This window comes from Mirounga leonina, unplaced genomic scaffold, assembly GCF_011800145.1.
Source record: "Mirounga leonina isolate KUSES-001 unplaced genomic scaffold, KU_Mleo_1.0 Mir_97, whole genome shotgun sequence".
Classification (NCBI taxonomy): domain Eukaryota; kingdom Metazoa; phylum Chordata; class Mammalia; order Carnivora; family Phocidae; genus Mirounga; species Mirounga leonina.
In genome coordinates, this window is record NW_023270889.1 from 9,072,755 (window position 1) to 9,090,495 (window position 17,741).

Below are 17,741 nucleotides of genomic sequence, written 5' to 3' on the forward strand. Positions count from 1 at the left end.
ATTAACAATTTAGATGCAGAGACACAGCTAATGAAAGAAGTTTTGGTTGGTGCTATTCAGTAGCTCACTTGAGTTGCCTTTTAAAAATCAGAGTTTTGTTTCCACTGAATCCAAGGACTCTTCCTAAAGTAGAGAAATACATATATCAAAGGAATTCAGTAAAAGTAGGTTAAAAATAAATGATCTTACAACAACATTTTAAATCCTTTAATGATTTAAAGAAAGGAAGACATGTAACACTGAATGCTAAACAGGTCTTTTGAACTTCTCTTGGGAATTTAGATAGATATTTAATAGTAGATATATATTTATATATTTTACATTTTGCATGTAGGCCAGAGCTGTCTAAAATATCTCTTCGTAGTAGGCTATAGGAATCTATCAGGAGACAGAATAAAATAGGGTCTGAGAAGATGCTCAGTTTATTAGAGTATCTCTTTCTGCTTCGACAATCAGCAGGGATCATAAATTTGAAGCAAATCGTGGCTTTTCTGCCTCTGGGTCTGTAGTTAAGACTGAGGAAGACTCTCTCGGAAGAGCGGCTGCTGGCGGAGGGGGTGCGGGAGGGGCTCCGCGGTTAGGGGGAATGGCTCCCGAGGACATCTGTCGGAACAGGGTGACTCGCTGGGGCACGGTGCCCCTGCCCCCTGCCTGAAGGCCCGGGCCGTGAACGGCGGTCACGGGCTGAGGGATGGAGGCCAGGGACTCGCCCACAGTGGGATGAGGTCTGGAAAGGAGAGTGGAAACCTCATGGGGCAGCGAGGGCTGCGAGGCCGACAGGGGCCTGACCTCTCGGGTCAGGCTGGCGTTGTGGAGCGCCTGCGTGCTCCTGTGCACGTCGGTTTTCGGCGTGGGGCCGCCGGGCGTCTGTGGCTGCGGGGGCGGCTGCGGGGGCTGCGGGGGCTGCGGGAGCTGCTGCTGCGTGAGTGACAGCTGGGAGGCGGTGGGGGAGGCGTAGTGGAAAGTTCGAGTGGCCAGCGGGCTCTGTACGGGAGGGCTGCAGACCGCAGTGGTGTAGGAGCAGGGCGACAGGACGGCGGACGGCTGGGGGGTCTGTGTGCTGGGGCTGGGGGAATGCAGGTTGCTGTGGGACAGACTGGAGGCGGTGTACACGGGCGGAGACTGTGTCCTCAGGCGGGAGGTCGGCGTCGTGGCGGAGGAGGTGGAATTCAGGGCTGTCATTTGCGGATAACTGATGGGGGCGATTGCCTGCACCATCTCGCGGTCGTGCTTCACGATCTGCTTCAGGATCTCGTTCTCCTGATTGTTGAAGACGCCGGTGTTCAGATCCTTCTGGAACTTCTGCAGAAGAATGGAATTTTTCTTTCCTGTCAGCGAAAGAGAGGGAGCCCCTGAGAAAGCCTGCAGATGACGGGTGACGAGCCCAGGGGAGAGGGGCCCCTGGCAACAGAAGTAAGCCCAGGTTTCACAGAAGACGCTTAAAAGCCAAGTACTCACCTTTAGACGCGAACGGAAAGATGGCTCCTGCCCTTCACGCTTCCTGTAGCTCCCCGGGAAATCTTACCTTCTGTGCAAGCCAAGGTGAAAAGCGTAATGTGGCAAAAGCCATCTTACAGGAGAAAGGGAGGTATCTGACCTGAGGGCTACTTTGAAGAGTGGGAGAAGAAAGGGCATTTGGATCAGGACGGGCCTGGAATGAAAATTTAAGTTTAAAGCTACTTTTTTTTTTTTTTCTTCCAGGAAAGGACAATAGAACACTTGCTCTGTGACAGCTACTCTACAAAAGGCTTTAGGTAGACTTAATTTATTTAATCCTCCACCCTTGGAGGTGGATGTGTTTATAAGCCTGTTTCACCCAGAAGGAGAACGGGACCGAGGAAGGTTAGAACAATGCCCAAGAGAGCCTGGTTAATCAGAAACAGGACTGGGGAAGGAAAACAGCAAATATGATTGCAGATTCTTACCAGCGGCATGCATCTGTATCCTGTGAGTGCCTTCTAGAAATGCAGTCTCTTAATCCCCCTCCTACTTGCTGACCAAGATGCTGCATCTTACTAAGATCCTCAGGAGATTCTCACGTGCAAATTTGAGGAGCCCTATGGCAAGTCCTTTGCCTCTGACCAGTGCCCTATACCAGTGATCCTCCACCATACATTCATAGTCTTCTCATCTCTGAAGCTTTGAAAAATACTGATTTTCATCTGAACCGTATTAATTAAACCAGAATAACCAGACACGGGGTCCAGATTTCAGTACTTTAAAAGCATATTTCCTCAGAGGATTTTTATGCATGGCCAGGTGGAGAACCATTTCATAATCTTTCCTTTTCTGAAAGGTCTTTGTGAGGATTAAGGGGCACAGTGTATGGCAGGTTCTCAGCTCCCTCTAGAACCTCAGTAAGCATTACCTCTCCTTCCTGCCATTGTCTTTTGAGTGGTTTGCAGTAAGTAGACATTCTTTGGCAGGATGACAATAGAATCAAAATTAGATCGATGAAAGGGGGAAATTAGTGACTTTTGGTGACATCATTGATAAAATAATCCCCAGATAAATATCGTAACTGAAAAGTGAATCAGCTTGCCATATTGCTAAATGAAGTTAGAGTTAGAAGGAATACTTTTTAATGGAAATATTTGTTATAATTTACTTGGATGCTGGAGAACTATCATTTTAAATGACTGCCGAAATAAATGCTTGTCTCTCCTTATAGAAATGTTCTAATTTTCTCAAGAACAAAAGCTCCTATATCTGTAATAAATATAAATGCTTATTTAGCATATTGCCTTAACTAAATATGGTCTTACATGTATAAGCAATAGCCACAGAATGGATAATATTTCTTTGTGATCATGTGAATAGTCAACAGTTTGTAATGTAAGTATCTGTGAACTTGTGGAGAAATATTATACTTTTTAATGTACTGTCAGAATTTTATAAGGATCAAAACTGCAAATGCTTGGTGCTTATTAGCAATTTTATTGCCTGCATTATTGATTGCAAACCATTTCATGCAAACTTTCTTATAAAAATTAATTGGAATAAGTTAGACGAGAGTAAAGCTGATCAGATTAACAGAAATTCTCTATTAAAATACCCTGATTTTAACGCTTTCTCTGAAAATGTCTAGCTGGCTTAGGAAAAAAACGCATGTGCTCAGAAATTAGTCTCTAGCTCTACCATGAGCACTCACATACCACAGAGAGGTAAATTATTTTCAAATTAAATAAAGATGCTTTCAGGAATACCCACTTTTATGGGCACTGTCTCTCTCAATACTATGTCCTATTACATGTCTAAATTGTCAATGTGAATTTCTAATATGTGTCTTATGTCTAATGATAATGTCCAAATACTACCTTTACTTCTCCTAATCTAATTTCAGAGCCTAATGTACCTGTCATCCCACTCTGTAAAAGGAAAGAAAGACACAGAGTGCGTAAGAAAAGCTGACATAAGACTACATCAATCAGTGATCCTTACCTTTAATAAGAATGAAGCACTTGTTTACTTCCAAGTGATCCCAACCCCATATCCTTTGAGATCATTGATTCCTTCATCCTTCCCTACCAGCTCGCTTCAAGAATATTCATTGTGTACTAGGTACTGTGAATGTAATAGTGAATTAGACATGATCTCTACATTCACAAATCTTAGCATCGTTGGAGCAATTGCAATGATAAAAGCAGTATTGTGATGGAGGAAATTCCTAGGGGGATGGGAGAACATACCCAGGATACTCAGCCTAGGAGCCAGTAGGAGGTCACGGAAGATTTCTACAGGGAAGGGATGTCTAAACCCAGGTTATGAATGGAGTAGAGTTAAGCAAGGAAAGGGGGCAGAGCGTGGTAGGGTGGGGAAAGAGGATTTAGGTATAGAAAATGAATGCATACCACCTTCTGACGTCAGAATGTTCCAGCATATCTTGGGAAGGGAATAGCAAGCTAATCTGTTCTAACTTTACTATAGCAATTCTTCAGATCTTTAAACTAGTGTAACTAATAAGGTCTAATTTATATATTCTTATTGGAGAGCAGAGAAGACTGTAAAATAAGTTGATGTTTACAAAGTAAAGCATCTATGTCGGGCACTTCTAGGAAGGTTTTTCCTGCATGAGTCTGTATTACAAACGTTTCCAGAAGTTTCTACTCAGACAAATAAAATGTACAAGTTTTCAGTTCTCAATATACAGCTAAAAATGTAAAGTTGATACATAAAATTTTTTTAAACCTTGTAGTAAAATTATTTGGTTTGTAATGTAGACTCATACTATTATATTTTTAGTTCTATTTTAGTGCTACCTAAAATTTTTATCATTGTTTTTTACCTGAAGATTCAAATTGTTTTGGCATCACTGGGGAAATCAGACTGAGCAGCTAGTAAAAATAGAGATGATTAAATAAACCCAGAATACTTAGAAGAGAAAGATAGTAGAAATAGGGCTAGAGCTAACTGCTAGTTCTATGCTAATTAATAGGCAACCTACTATAGCATTTAGGACTTACGATTGCAAACATATATCAGTCCACTAAAGTATAACTAAATTGTACACAAAAAAGGTAGAAAACTGAAGAGAGTACCTATCCGATCTAGTCGGTCAATGGCAACGGTCTCGAAGGCTCGCCTCATCATTGGATATTCCTCCAGGACCTCATTGAAATTGTCCACAGAAAGTGAATAAAGACGACAATATGTATCAGCTCGAACACTGGCAGTGCGGCGGCCCTTGGTCAGCAAGCAGATCTCTATAAATACAAGAAGGGAAGATTTGTTTGGTAGTTTACTTTCAAAGACCACTAAGACCCACAATTTTAAAAAAAAAGTCTCATGGTGTGATCAACCAATGTTTGGCAGCATTTTCTATTTTATCAGTAAATTCCTTCTGACAAAAATATCCAATTAACAATACTCAACCTTAAAATGATATTTATTGTTAAACAGTTAAAGATTTTAGTTCAAATGGAAAGCTGACACGGAGTTACCTATCCTTCAGCCCTCATTCCAATCCATCTGAAATAACAATAAAAATGTAGAAAAGGGAATCATAAGTCCACAGTGGAGTTGAATACTGGAAGAAACTGTTATCAGACAAGATTTTTATGAAGTTTGGAAGGCAAAAAGCAGATCATATGATATAGAGAGAAACCAAAGTGAACCCAAACACTGGCCTAGAAAGTCCTATGATCAAGAAAAACTGGACCATAGGTTCTGAGGAATGCATTTCAGGCATGCCTTATGTAGTTCGCATATTCCCAATGAGATTGGTATAGAAAATTACATTCCAAATGCACAGAGAGGCTTTCTGTTTCAGTAATTTCTAAGAAAAATTGTTTTTTGAGAATTAGATTTCCAAAATAAACATTTGCAAATTTGGATTCCCTTATTTGCTACTTAAATAAATCTATAAGTGATAATTTTCTATTTCATTTCCCTAAATTTATTAATTCAACTCTATAGATTTTGATTTTTTTAAAAAATTAAAAATATTTTAAAAATTTAGTTTCAAGATAACCAATTTGAAAAAAGAAATGGCAGAAATATTTCTGTAATGCATAGTTTCCTAACATAAGGAAATAAAAGCAAAATAATTATTGAAAGGGGCCTAAATTCACACTCTCCTGAACTTATTTAAGTAAGTTCAGTTCATGTTGATAAACATGGTGAATAAATTACATGGTAGGCATTATGTATTTGATGTTAGGGCTGAAAATATGAATCAAACAGAGTATCTACTTTTGTGTTACTTATATACTGATGATTTTTAAAAAAAGAGTTCATCTTAATTGAGAGTTCATTTAAATGCAATCTGGTAAGAACAATAATACAGACTGTGGACATTCTGGAAGTATTAAGAAGCACATCTGAACCAATCTGGGAAGATAGCATTTTAGGAAATGCCACTGAAGCAACCACTTATGTTGTTGTTCATGCTGGTAAACATGTAAATTTAATAAGTAATATTGTGGAATGTTCACGTTTGTGTGCATGTGCATGTGTGTGTGCGTACTGGTGTAGGTAGAAAGATGAATCTATATTATATTTAAACATAAAGCATATTATCACACCATGGAATTTGCTGGCTACTTTAATCTGAACAATGTGGTAAAAGGAAGTATTTTCAGCACTATCCCCAAATTAAATTCCTGTTGGTCACTAAAGTACTAATGCCATATTATAAATTTATAATTGGCACATTATGGTGAATAAGCTGATGGGAAATGTATTACTGCTAAGTGTTTCTTTCAAATCTGTGCAAGTTGTCATGTAGAATGGTTAGGTTATAAACCTCATGGAAAATAACCAGTAAGATATAACAAAGATCTTAAAAAGTATCCATACTCTTCAACCCGGAAATTTCACTGGACAATCTAACCTGAGGAATAGTCTGTAATTAGAACAGTGTTTACACGGTGATACATATTTATTTAAACATCTGCAAATGCAAGAATGTCGTCAAGAGTCAACCAAGTACAAGGCCACTGGATGAAATATGTGGCAGTTATGAAAAGTGAAGCTTTTAAAGTCAGTGTGATAACAGTAGAATGGTCATGAAAGCTTAAGTGAGAAAAGAAAGATACAAGATTGTAATTACAGTCTGATAAAAATGATCCTAATGCTAATGACATCTACCAATATGCCTTGCTCTGGATGAAAAAATATTCCTTTATGCAGATGTGCATTTTTTTCTTTTTTCAACCTCTCTTTACATAAATTATTTTTATTTTGTGATGTGCATAACCTTTAATTAAAAACCTTTAGTTATAAAATTAATATCTAAGTGCACAGAATAGGAAATTAAAAAAAGGATATGAGGGAATGCAAACCTGTTAGTAGTGATTACGACAGTAGGGGATTTCCCCAACTTTACCTTCCATTCTTTTTAATATATTTTTGTTTTGGCACTTATATTTTTAATTTCCAAATGCTTTCCATTTTCCTATGTTTATTTCTTTCTCATTACATCCTTCTCTTTCATTATAGATGTAATGTCCACTGTCTCCTGATGGGTGTTAAGAGTTCTGAATATGAATGAAGCATATATGCTACAACAGGGACAGGCCTCAGTGTGTTTCACAAACACACATGAAAGAAGCAAGACATGAGTCTACAGATTATATGATTCCATGTATATGAAGTATCCAGAGAAGGCAAATCTATAGAGACAAATTATTGGTTGCTCGGGACAGCGGGTAGGAAAAGAGATTCACAATAAATGGGTACAAAGACTTATTGGAGTGATGAAAATGTCCTAAACCTGATTTATGGTGATGGTTTCATAAGTTGGTAAATTTAATTAAAAAATTGAATTGTACACTTTACATGGGTAAATATACTACAATATAAACATATATATATATGTAAAATATATTGCAATAAAACTGTGAAAGTGAAGAGAAAAAAGGGCTTTTGTTTTTCTATTTTATATATATCTTAGTCCCCTTCTGTTTTCTGAATTCGTTCTCTTCACTATTTCTGCCTCTGTGCCTAGAGGTTTTCCTTGAATGTTTAATGGTTTCTTCAGGTAATCCGTTCACATTCTTTCACATTTAAGGATGAAAAATCTGGTGATGTGGAATAATTTGTTGATTTGGAGTTTCTCTTTAGAGCAAAGAGATAGGCAGTTTGTTCTCTTACTTCCTTAAATGCCAGAATGGGGAAGGCTTTACTCCAGGGTCACTAATAATCTCTCTTAGCCGTTCTCTGCCTTCTTCAACTGCTTTCAAAGAAGAACCTCAGGAGAATAAATGCCTGGTTACAGGCTGCTCTGCAATGTGGAGTGAGGGACAAAGAGTCCTTTGTACCATATGCAGCCTTGGGTTCTCCCTCACTTTTCATTTGGCTCTTTGTATGCATAGATATGCATCACCTGTTTTCTCCCTCACTTTTCATTTGGCTCTTTGTAGTCCTAGGGTCTCAGCTGGGAGCTATTCTTGGGTTCTGCCAGGAGATCTGCTCCCTCCCTGGGCACAGTCCTTGATATATATATTCCAAGTTCCCTCTACTTTCCCTTCAAGTTTCATCAGTAACCACCAGCATACTTAAAACAAATTTTTGGCTTAAACAACTGAAATTTTATGTTATCACAGTTCTGGAGGCAACACAAAATTCTTCAGCCATTATTTCTTGGCACCTCCTCAATAATTTAGTAGTGAGAAACAGAACAAATGAAGGTATATTCATGAGAGGAGTGAAGGTAGACTCCCTGGTCAGTGTGAAAATCACTTTAAATAGTCCCTTCTTTTAAAGTCTCTTTGTTTCTTCCATGAATAACAAAATTAACAAATGCCACACATTTAGCAATGAAAAAAGCAAATCTTCTGATCATAAAAGTGTCTTAGATTTCATGAACTGAATTTCTAGATTCAGTATGTGAATGGAGCAGTTGCTTCTCCATGAATTAATTTTTGATTAATATTAAGTTATTTTGGAGACCTGCTTACTGAGGGAAGAGAGTCCTGTGTCAGGTGTTACAGAGTTTTTGTGTATTTACTCTGTGTGTGTGTGTGTGTGTGTGTGTATTTGGGTTTGGATAAAAAACAGAGAAAGAAAAACCATTTTATTCATCTGTATCTCATACTATCCTTTAGGTTCCTAAGAAATTATGTATATATTAGTTTGTCACTACTTTTATTTTCTTGTATTGGATTTTCTAATTGTTTCCTAAAGATTACTTTACCTCCCTCACTGGTTTGAGACATTTTAAAGACAGCAATCATACAATGACATTATTGTATCCCTCCCAGTGACTGCAACCTTGAGTTTTGAGCCCAGAGAAAATTATTTTAAAATGCTTATGAGTACATCAATGATAGTGGATGAACCCAAGGCACTAAGTTCTATTCTTTAAGTTTTAGATAATGTTATATTGGTTCCCCTGTGAGGTATCTCCCTTTTGTAACAGAACTCGCCAAATGATTTATGTACTTGGTCTAAGCAACACAACATATCTTTGTGGGTTTTGTGCAATATCTATAATGAAGAAAGTATCTAGAATGTTTGGTAATATTTTCTTCAACGTAGACAATGTCATTTCTCACCAGGTAGAAAGTTAACTTGCTTTTGGGTGCTCAGATTGACCTCACACAAAAAGTAAAATACACAATGAAATAAAATTGAACTCCCAAAGAACAAACTAAGTGCATCTTACAGATGTAAGCTTTTTAAAAGAATATTATGGCATATTTTCTAGACCATGTTGACTGTTCCAATCTATTTTCTTCTCGTTTACTTTTTGAGAACTAAACTAGGAATTTCCCAGGGGTGCAATCACTGCTTTAACAATTTTAGTGCAAATTTACTTGGAAATAAGTCCCTTTATCTGGACACAAATTTCTAAATTATAATCCAGAGCACAAGTATTTGGGGACTTGACGTATTAATTTTAATTTTGTATGATTCTCCCGTTTTTCTTTACAGGGTAAGTTATTTCACTTATTGAAGAGGAAAACTGATAGTAATGCACCCTATCAAAGGCACATTGGAAAACTGTTTTCAATTTCAACATTATAAAGAGGAGTATGTCCCAGAAGATTAAATTTGACTCACTGCTACTATATATATATATTTTAATAAACCTTAGGGTATGAGATATATCAACAGCTCCAGGCTATTTTTGCTGACATCAGTTAACCTTGATTATAAGCACTTCAGTCTATCTGACATTACTGTCACCTATATAAAGTCATTTTATAAATGGCGTCAAGAATTTTGCAACTCAGAAATATTTCTGTGACCCCTAAAACAGAGTTTAACATTGCAGTAATGCAGGAACTTACCAGGAATTTATGACAGAAATTTGTAAGGTAATATGTTTAACTTGAGTTTCTAGAATTTATAGGAACATCTGTACTTGGTGCTCATAGTAACCCAAGCAAGAAGCTGCTTCCTTTTTTTTGTATTCAATATCATGAAATAAAAGTAATTCTCTATTCTGTATCAAAATACTAATTTCCTGTAAATTACTTAGGCTCCTAATCCAGTGTCTCATAGTATGTGCAAGAGGAAATAACACTTTTCTTGTTTTCTTTCTATATTTGTATTTGTAATCTTTCTATATTTATACGAGTGAACTAGTAAAATATCACCTCTTACAGCATAGGAGGTGGTAACATCTGGCTTAAATCAATCTGCATATCAAGCTTGGCTGGTAGAAGCACTTGAGATGTCACATGAATTTGAATAGCAATCTAGGGAATTTGGAATAGAATAGAACGTTCAATAGATGTAAATTTGTAGTAGTTGAAATATTTTGAGATATTTCACGGAGCACCTAGGTGGCTCAGTTGGTTAAGTGTCTGCCTTCAGCTCAGGTCATGGTCCCGGGGTCCATGGTCCCAAGCCCCAATTGGGCTGGGCTCTCTGCTAAGGAGGGAACCTGCTTCTCCCTCTCCCTTTGCTGTTCCTCCTGCTTGTACTCTCTCTCTCAAATAAATAAATAAAATCTTAAAAAAAAAGAAATATTTCACATCTTTTATAAGCTTCTGAAACAGATTGGTTATAACATATTCATAAAAAATTCAGATATTATAAAAGAAGAGTTATGCATATATATTACAATAGTCTAATAACTAGAATATCCAATTTTGCTTTATTTTCTAAGGATATAACTGATGATTCAGTTCTCACAGACACAGTCACATTTGTACAATTATTAGCACCTTCTACCATCGATCCTATTGTCATTTATATCATCTAAAGTTATTGCTTTGCCAAAAAAATCTTAGCTCTCCCCCATACGTTTGGTCAATTCATCTCTCTTAACGTACAGCAATTAGGATGATCACCTGTGGCTCTGAATATTGGCCTAGTAGTGGCATTTCAGACGGGTTAAGCATGGGCAAAGTTGTTACGAGGATTAACTAAAATAGTGCTTACAAAATGCCTGGCACAAGCCTAGTACAGAGTGGGCACTCCTGAAACATGGGTTCCTGCCTTTCCCCCTTATGTTCCCTCTCTTCTCGCTGTATTATTTTGACTCTACCTGCTGGAACAAAGGAAAAAATAATGTTTCATATATCAAGTAACTGTTCAAATTTGTGAAATATAATTATCATCTCCCACACCCTCCACCCTCTTGTAAACAATCTGTTCATCAACTAACCATCCCAATTCCTTAATCTTGTCTCAAATGAGATGAGTTCACACCCATGGACACCCTTCTTAATGATCTTTGTGTCTCCACTCTGCTTGATAATCATGCATCTTAGACCCTATGGCACATTTTCAGACTTACTTGTTTATGTGATTATTTCTCTAAACTAATAGGTCTTTAATGAAAAGTACAACCATCACATTTACAAAACCTACCATAGATTTACTCACATAATATCATTGTGGTTTGAGAAATAAAGAATGAGGGCGCCTGAGTGGCTCAGTCGTTAAGCGTCTGCCTTCGGCTCAGGTCATGATCCCAGGGTCCTGGGATCGAGTCCCACATCGGGCTCCTTGCTCGGCAGGAAGCCTGCTTCTCCCTTTCCCACTCCCCCTGCTTGTGTTCCTGCTCTCACTATCTCTCTCTCTGTCAAATAAATAAATAAAATCTTAAAAAAAAAAGATAAATAAAGAATGAATGAATCAATGAATAAATGAAAAGTAGAAACGATTTACACCAGTGTGCAAATACGTTTCAAAAAAAACAGTGCTCACACTTGAGCACAACATTCTAAATAGCCATATCTTTTTGAGGAGTTTGGACCCTATCCACCAGAAGTTACATTACTCTTACCTTTTATCTGGTTCCTATTGGTTACAAACATGTTTGTGACATGATTGTTTCATTCTGTTGGATATACAGATGTTTCCATTGAGGTTTATACTTTCCACTTCTAAACCTCTCACCGCTTCCCCTTCCTTATGATGGATATATTTATAAATTCTACTGTGACCTCTTCAACTGCCTAATGTCTGCATAAAATCTGCTTTACACAATACTACTCATAAACTGTTATCTACTATATATTTATACTACTTGTCTTTCACAAGTTAAAATACTTGATGGACTATCTCAGTAATTTTCAGGATATCTGTTGGGTAGATAAAGAACAATCACTGATAGCCCCATGTGAGTCCATGTGACATATAGAAGATTAAAGGGGATCTGTTATGTGATTGGAACAAAAATCACATAAAAAATATCAAAGCCAAGAAGGGTAAGACCATACTTCTCCTGATTTCTATCCATCTTTAAAAATCCACTGGACTACTCCAAATCTTTCCTTTTGATTTTAAATCTACCAACACTCAACTCTTTAAAAGTTAATCAAACACCTTGAATTATAAATGCCTTTAAAAAGCAGCCAGCTTTTAAAAAATTCATCAAATGACTTTGGCTCTTAGCTACATCAAGTGTGTTTTTTTTGAAGTGATATCTTGACAGCTCTGTTTTCCTATGGGGTTTAATATGCTTACACAAAATGAAAAAGAAAAAGAAAAGTACTGCAGAAATAATAGTCTAAACAGAAAATATATTCACTAGATATTTATGAGGCAAGTCTACTACAGCAAAACAGTTATTTGTCTCCAAAATTTTCCCCTGGTTCTCTCTCTTTCTTTGTCTCTTTCACTCACGTATACACATACATGTGTGAATGATAAAATAGGGATTTAAATACACACTTTCTTGGTTTATTCAATGTAACAATGAATGGTTAACTGATTCATACTGGAATCTTTAGTGCAGTGCTTCCCGCACTTTAATATGCGTAAGAATCCCCTGCATGTCTTGCTAAAAAGCAGATTCGGATTTAGTAAATAGGGGGGTGCTGACAATGCATATTTCTAGCAAGGTTTTAGGTGATGTCAGTGATGGGCTTTTTTTTGGGAAAAGAAGTCTTGTAGCTGTCAGATTTACATCTAAAACAGGGTTCCTTGTTTAAAAAAAATTGGAAAAAGGTGGCAAAAAGGAATGGAAATTAAGGGATGGTATAAATTCAAGTCAACAAATGATCTTTGAAGGAAACTATGGGGAATATAAAAGAAATAATAAAAAACCCCTCAGAGTTTATAGTTAATTAGAAATCCAAACACAATATATAAACCCAGCTTAAGAATAATTCCAAAGCTAAAGTGTCTGCTAGGGACTTTAACCTAATAGAAATCTAAAAATCCAGATAATACATCATCTGTCGTAATCGATTTCTATACACTTTTGGTGACAAGAGAAGGCTTAGGTAGGCTCTGAAAACAGTGTAGGAATTGCATTGCCCAGGCCATGAGGATGCAGAAGACAGAAAAATGGGATGGGAAAGAAGGTGGATGGAATAGCGTCCTGAGCACAGTTGCAGAGGAGAGTTTGGGTAGAGGGTTTCCATGGAACTCTAAGAACAGCCGTCTCAGGATCATAGGAGTTTCAGTAGGCAGAGAGAATAGTCCTCCACAGATAAGAAGTTTGGTCTTGATTGACAATATTATTGCAAGATTTCTGAAGGAAGGAATTTGTGTATAAAGTATTGTTTTAGGAAAGAATAAATGGAATAGTGCTGGGGAGTTCTGTCTCAATATCTTGCCACACATGGGAAAAACACTCAGCCTCTGTTTCTCTAAAAGGTAAACTTGTTCTCTCTCAAATCTTTTGTTTCTTGATACAGGAATATTAATCTACAGTTGGCTTATAAAAATGAATGGAGAGGGGGCCTCCTAGCAGGTAAAAAAGATTTGTAAAGAAGTTTCACAATTATTAATTTGGGTATGAGATGATGGGGATTTGCTTAAAATAAAGCTGTAGCATCTAGAACAAAAGTGACCTCTTTAAAGAATTACTGCAAATGAAGCTTCAAAAGGACTTGAAAAGTGATGAGGCATCTGTGAATTTTGAACCTAGAGGTAAAGGCAAACCACTATAGGGTTTCTGCTTTGAGTGAGATAAGATAAAAGGTTGTTTTGGAAAAAAATCAGGCAAAACTTTGGCATCCAGAGAAAAATCTCATTTCATGAAACACTTTCTGACATGAAGCCAATAGCTCCTTTTTATAAAATTGGTTAGAAGCAGTATTTTTTTGTGTGTGTTCAAGTTGGTAAGCTTTCATCATATAACTGAATATATGTATTAACAAGTACAGCCATGATTGATGCCTACCTCAAAGACAGGTATCCCAAACCTGGCCAGCAGCCCACAGGATGGCCTGGCTGGAGAACTCTTCCTGATGGGGATGCTTTATGTTGGATTGTGACTGACAGGCCTAATTATACCCTCTCATGGGGAGCCTGAAAGTGAGGAATGAACAGCTAGGAAAGTCAGAGACTGCATAAGTTTTGGGAATGGTGTATCCCTAAAATGGCTCCTGGGGTACTGGAATTGCTATGGGTTCCCGAGGGGCATTCTCTCTTGCCACAAAGTCAGCCTCTGACTTTCCTGGGGTGGTTTGTTGTGCTTCCTTTCTTCTGTGTTCCCTTACAATAGGCTCTACCACTTCAGCTAACCTGAGCTTGACTCAATGCCACTCAACCCGGAAGTGCCGGACTCATACACATCTCCATCTGTGACCTCTTTCTAGATGTTCATTCCGGTCCATTTTGTTAAAAGCCTCTACCTTTTCTTTTCTTACCCACTCTTGAGAGATTACAGTGAGTTCTTCAAGCCCAGTACATGAGTAGTCAGAGAGAGGCCTTAAAGTGAGTAGAAAACTAATATCCTACCTACAGAGTTTCCATTTTCTACTTCTGAGTACTCCAAGGTATCAGTAGAGAGGTCAGCTGGAAATCTCTTTTTGTGCAAGGTAACAACAAAAATGTATTAGGCACACAAAGCAACCCTACTACCATCCCCTCACCCAGAAAACAGCCACATTCACAAATTAATCCTAACACAGGTAAATATCTGTTGATATCTTTCCCCTCCAAGAAGCATCACTCTATAGGACAACAAATAAGCAAATTCAAGGTAATAATTACAATCATAAAAATGACACTTAAATTCTGAATTAAAAAGTTTGTGTATTAAGTTCAAGTATGTATTCATGATAAAAGATGATCCACATCAATAATTAGTTGGTTTAGTTAGTAGTATGTATTAAGTGATAGAAGTGAAATGCATATGCATTAAAGGAATAATAATAAGTAAAATATATTTCACAGATGCTTTTGCTTATGTTATTCAGAATAAATTAAATTTGGATGAACAGTTAGTTTTAAAATAAGAGGATATATCAAGATTCTTATAGCTAAATCCAACCTTCACATTTTTGCTGCTTTTTGTATTATATTAAGCATAGTTTTCATGTTTTTAAAAGTTTGTAAAACAATAAATAAAAGATAAATATGCAACAGAGACCACACGTGGTCCACAAAGCCTAAAATATTTACTATTTGGTCCTTTACAGAAAAACTCTGCCAACTTCTAGGTTTTATAGACTTTTTTTTCCCTTCCAAATAGATGACCTTTACCATAACTGAATCAAATAAAATCTGGAAAGAATAGCAATCAGTGGACTAAAGATGCATAAGCTATGTTTTAGCTTGTGATTTCAAGCAAAGTGAGCTGAAGAATTAGGTCAAACGCCCCAACAGTTTATCTAAACTACATTAAAAAAATTCCTTCCTGACCTACTTGGTCAGTATGATAAATGGACTTGGGGAAACTCTCCTGTCAGAGATGGTCTGACTCTCATGCTGGAGAAAAGACATCTTCTCATCATTTATAAGCTTAACTGAGATGAGACTGCATCTTTTTCAAACTATATTTAATAGAAACTTCACTTAACCAGGTACTCAGTTAACCAGTATTTTCTTCTCAGGCTTGTGGAGAAGGTAGGGATGGAAGAAACACATCTTAAAGGATAAAAGTTATAGAAAGGGCTCAGTTTCTTTCCTATTTCTTAAGGTTTTACCATGGAATATTTTGAATATTTAAAAAAGGCAGAATAGTATCCTAGCATACTGTTAGAATACAAGTAGGATAGTATAACATCATAGTCTAATGAACTGTAGAACAGTATAAATAATAATAGTAAAATAAATCCCTATATGTTCACCCCCCAGCTTAAGCAATTATTAACTCAGAGCTAAACATGTTTCACTTGATACTTCACATATTTCCCCTCTCCCTGATTACTCTGAGGTAAATTGCGAATATATTAATTCAAGTGGGAAGTTCCACTATGCATTACTAAAATATACTCAGTATAATATCATTATTATACCTAAAAATTAACAATAATTTCTTAATAATTATCAAACATTCAGTCAGTGTTAATTCTAACCAGGAACAAATTTTGTTTTGCAATTTCCAGGTCATGTCACAACTCTCTCCCCTTCCCAGACAAACCTGCTTGAGATTCTCTTTCTCGCTTTCCCTCTGCACCCCATGCCCCCTCTCCCAAAACAAACAAACCACAAAACATTTAAAATAAGTACAAATAAGTGTTGAAAGATGAAAGATATGTAATCCATTATAATACTATGCCAGGAAAAGAAAAGTATACTCATGTATTTCAAAGAAAGATATTAATCTATTTTAAGAGAATATCAATTGAAAACAAATGAAATTCTGTTAAATATAACAAGAATAACTTAGTCCTAGAATATTGATTTATCGAGGTATATCTCCATTACTATTTTCTTTTTTTTTTTTTTAAGATTTTATTTATTTGACAGAGAGAGACACAGCGAGAGAGGGAACACAAGCAGGGGGAGTGGGAGAGGGAGAAGCAGGCTTCCCGCAGAGCAGGGAGCCTGATGCAGGGCTCAATCCCAGGACCCTGGGACCATCACCTGAGCCAAAGGCAGACGCTTAACGACTGAGCCACCCAGGCGCCCCATCCATTGCTATTTTCTACACCATCATTATTATTAGCAGAAATCCCTAAACAGAAGGAAGGATGACAACTGAAACTTCAGAGACCAAGTGAGAATGAAGGAAGAGCTGAAACGATCTCAGAAGGAAAACAAAATAAATGCAAAAACGATAATTATTCTTGTTGTCAGATTTGTATTAATTATTGGATGTGTATTTCAATATATAAAATTGAACAAGACTCTCTAGACCAGGGTTTCTCAACTGCAGCCCTATTTTCATTTAGGGTTACATAATTCTTTGCTGTTGGGAGCTGTCCTGGGCATTGCAAAATGTTCTGCTGCATCTCTGGCCTCTACTTTCTAGATGCTAGAAGCAAATCCTTCACCTAAAAGCACCGGACTGATGGATTGACAGCAATGCTGATGAGGACATACTGTTGGGCTCATTATCTCCATAAACCCTGCCCTAAAAATCCAAGGTGGCTGGGGCACCTAGGTGGCTCAGTTGGTTAAGCATCCAGCTCTTGATTTTGGCTCAGGTCATGATCTCGGGGTCCTGGGAGTCTGCGCTCAGTGGGGAGTTGGGCTCTGCACTCAGTGGGGAGTCTTCTTGAAAGTCTCTTTCCCTCTGCCCTTCCTCCACTCGAGCTTGCACTCTCTCTCTCTAAAATGCATAAATAAATCTTTAAAGAAAAGTCCAAGGTGGCAAATGTGCTATTGCTTTGTGTCTTTGTACAACTTTTGCATCATCTTGACAACAGAATCTTAAAATTATGTTTTGGACATCAAAGCATCTATAATTAAATTCTTTGGGACATTTGTTTTAATTATGCAGTTTTGGGGGATAATCTTGAAACACTGTATCACTTTGTAAATAAGAGAAAGCTAATATTTAAACACATTAGAAACCCTTTTTGAAAGCTCCATCTATTTTTCTTTCCCATTCAGGTGTTAGGTAACTCAAGTTCGTTTACTAGTTTGATTAAATAGAATAAAAAAGGTCTGCTAAAAAGTCCATGGCACTTAGATACAGGAAAAAAAAATGAAAAAAA

At 37.2% G+C, this 17,741-nt stretch overlaps 1 protein-coding gene across 1 annotated transcript in view; it reads right to left on the minus strand.

The window, feature by feature from the left end:
• Nucleotides 1–462: 462 nt before the first annotated feature.
• LOC118006515 (potassium/sodium hyperpolarization-activated cyclic nucleotide-gated channel 1) overlaps nucleotides 463–17,741 on the minus strand; it is a 359,934-nt gene continuing 342,655 nt past the window's right edge. Inside the window, exons 7-8 of the mRNA XM_034999197.1 lie at nucleotides 4,539–4,703; nucleotides 463–1,328 (exon numbers count right to left, since the gene is read on the minus strand). Coding sequence (XP_034855088.1) covers nucleotides 463–1,328; nucleotides 4,539–4,703 — 1,031 coding nt within the window. The remainder of the gene's footprint in view (nucleotides 1,329–4,538; nucleotides 4,704–17,741) is intronic.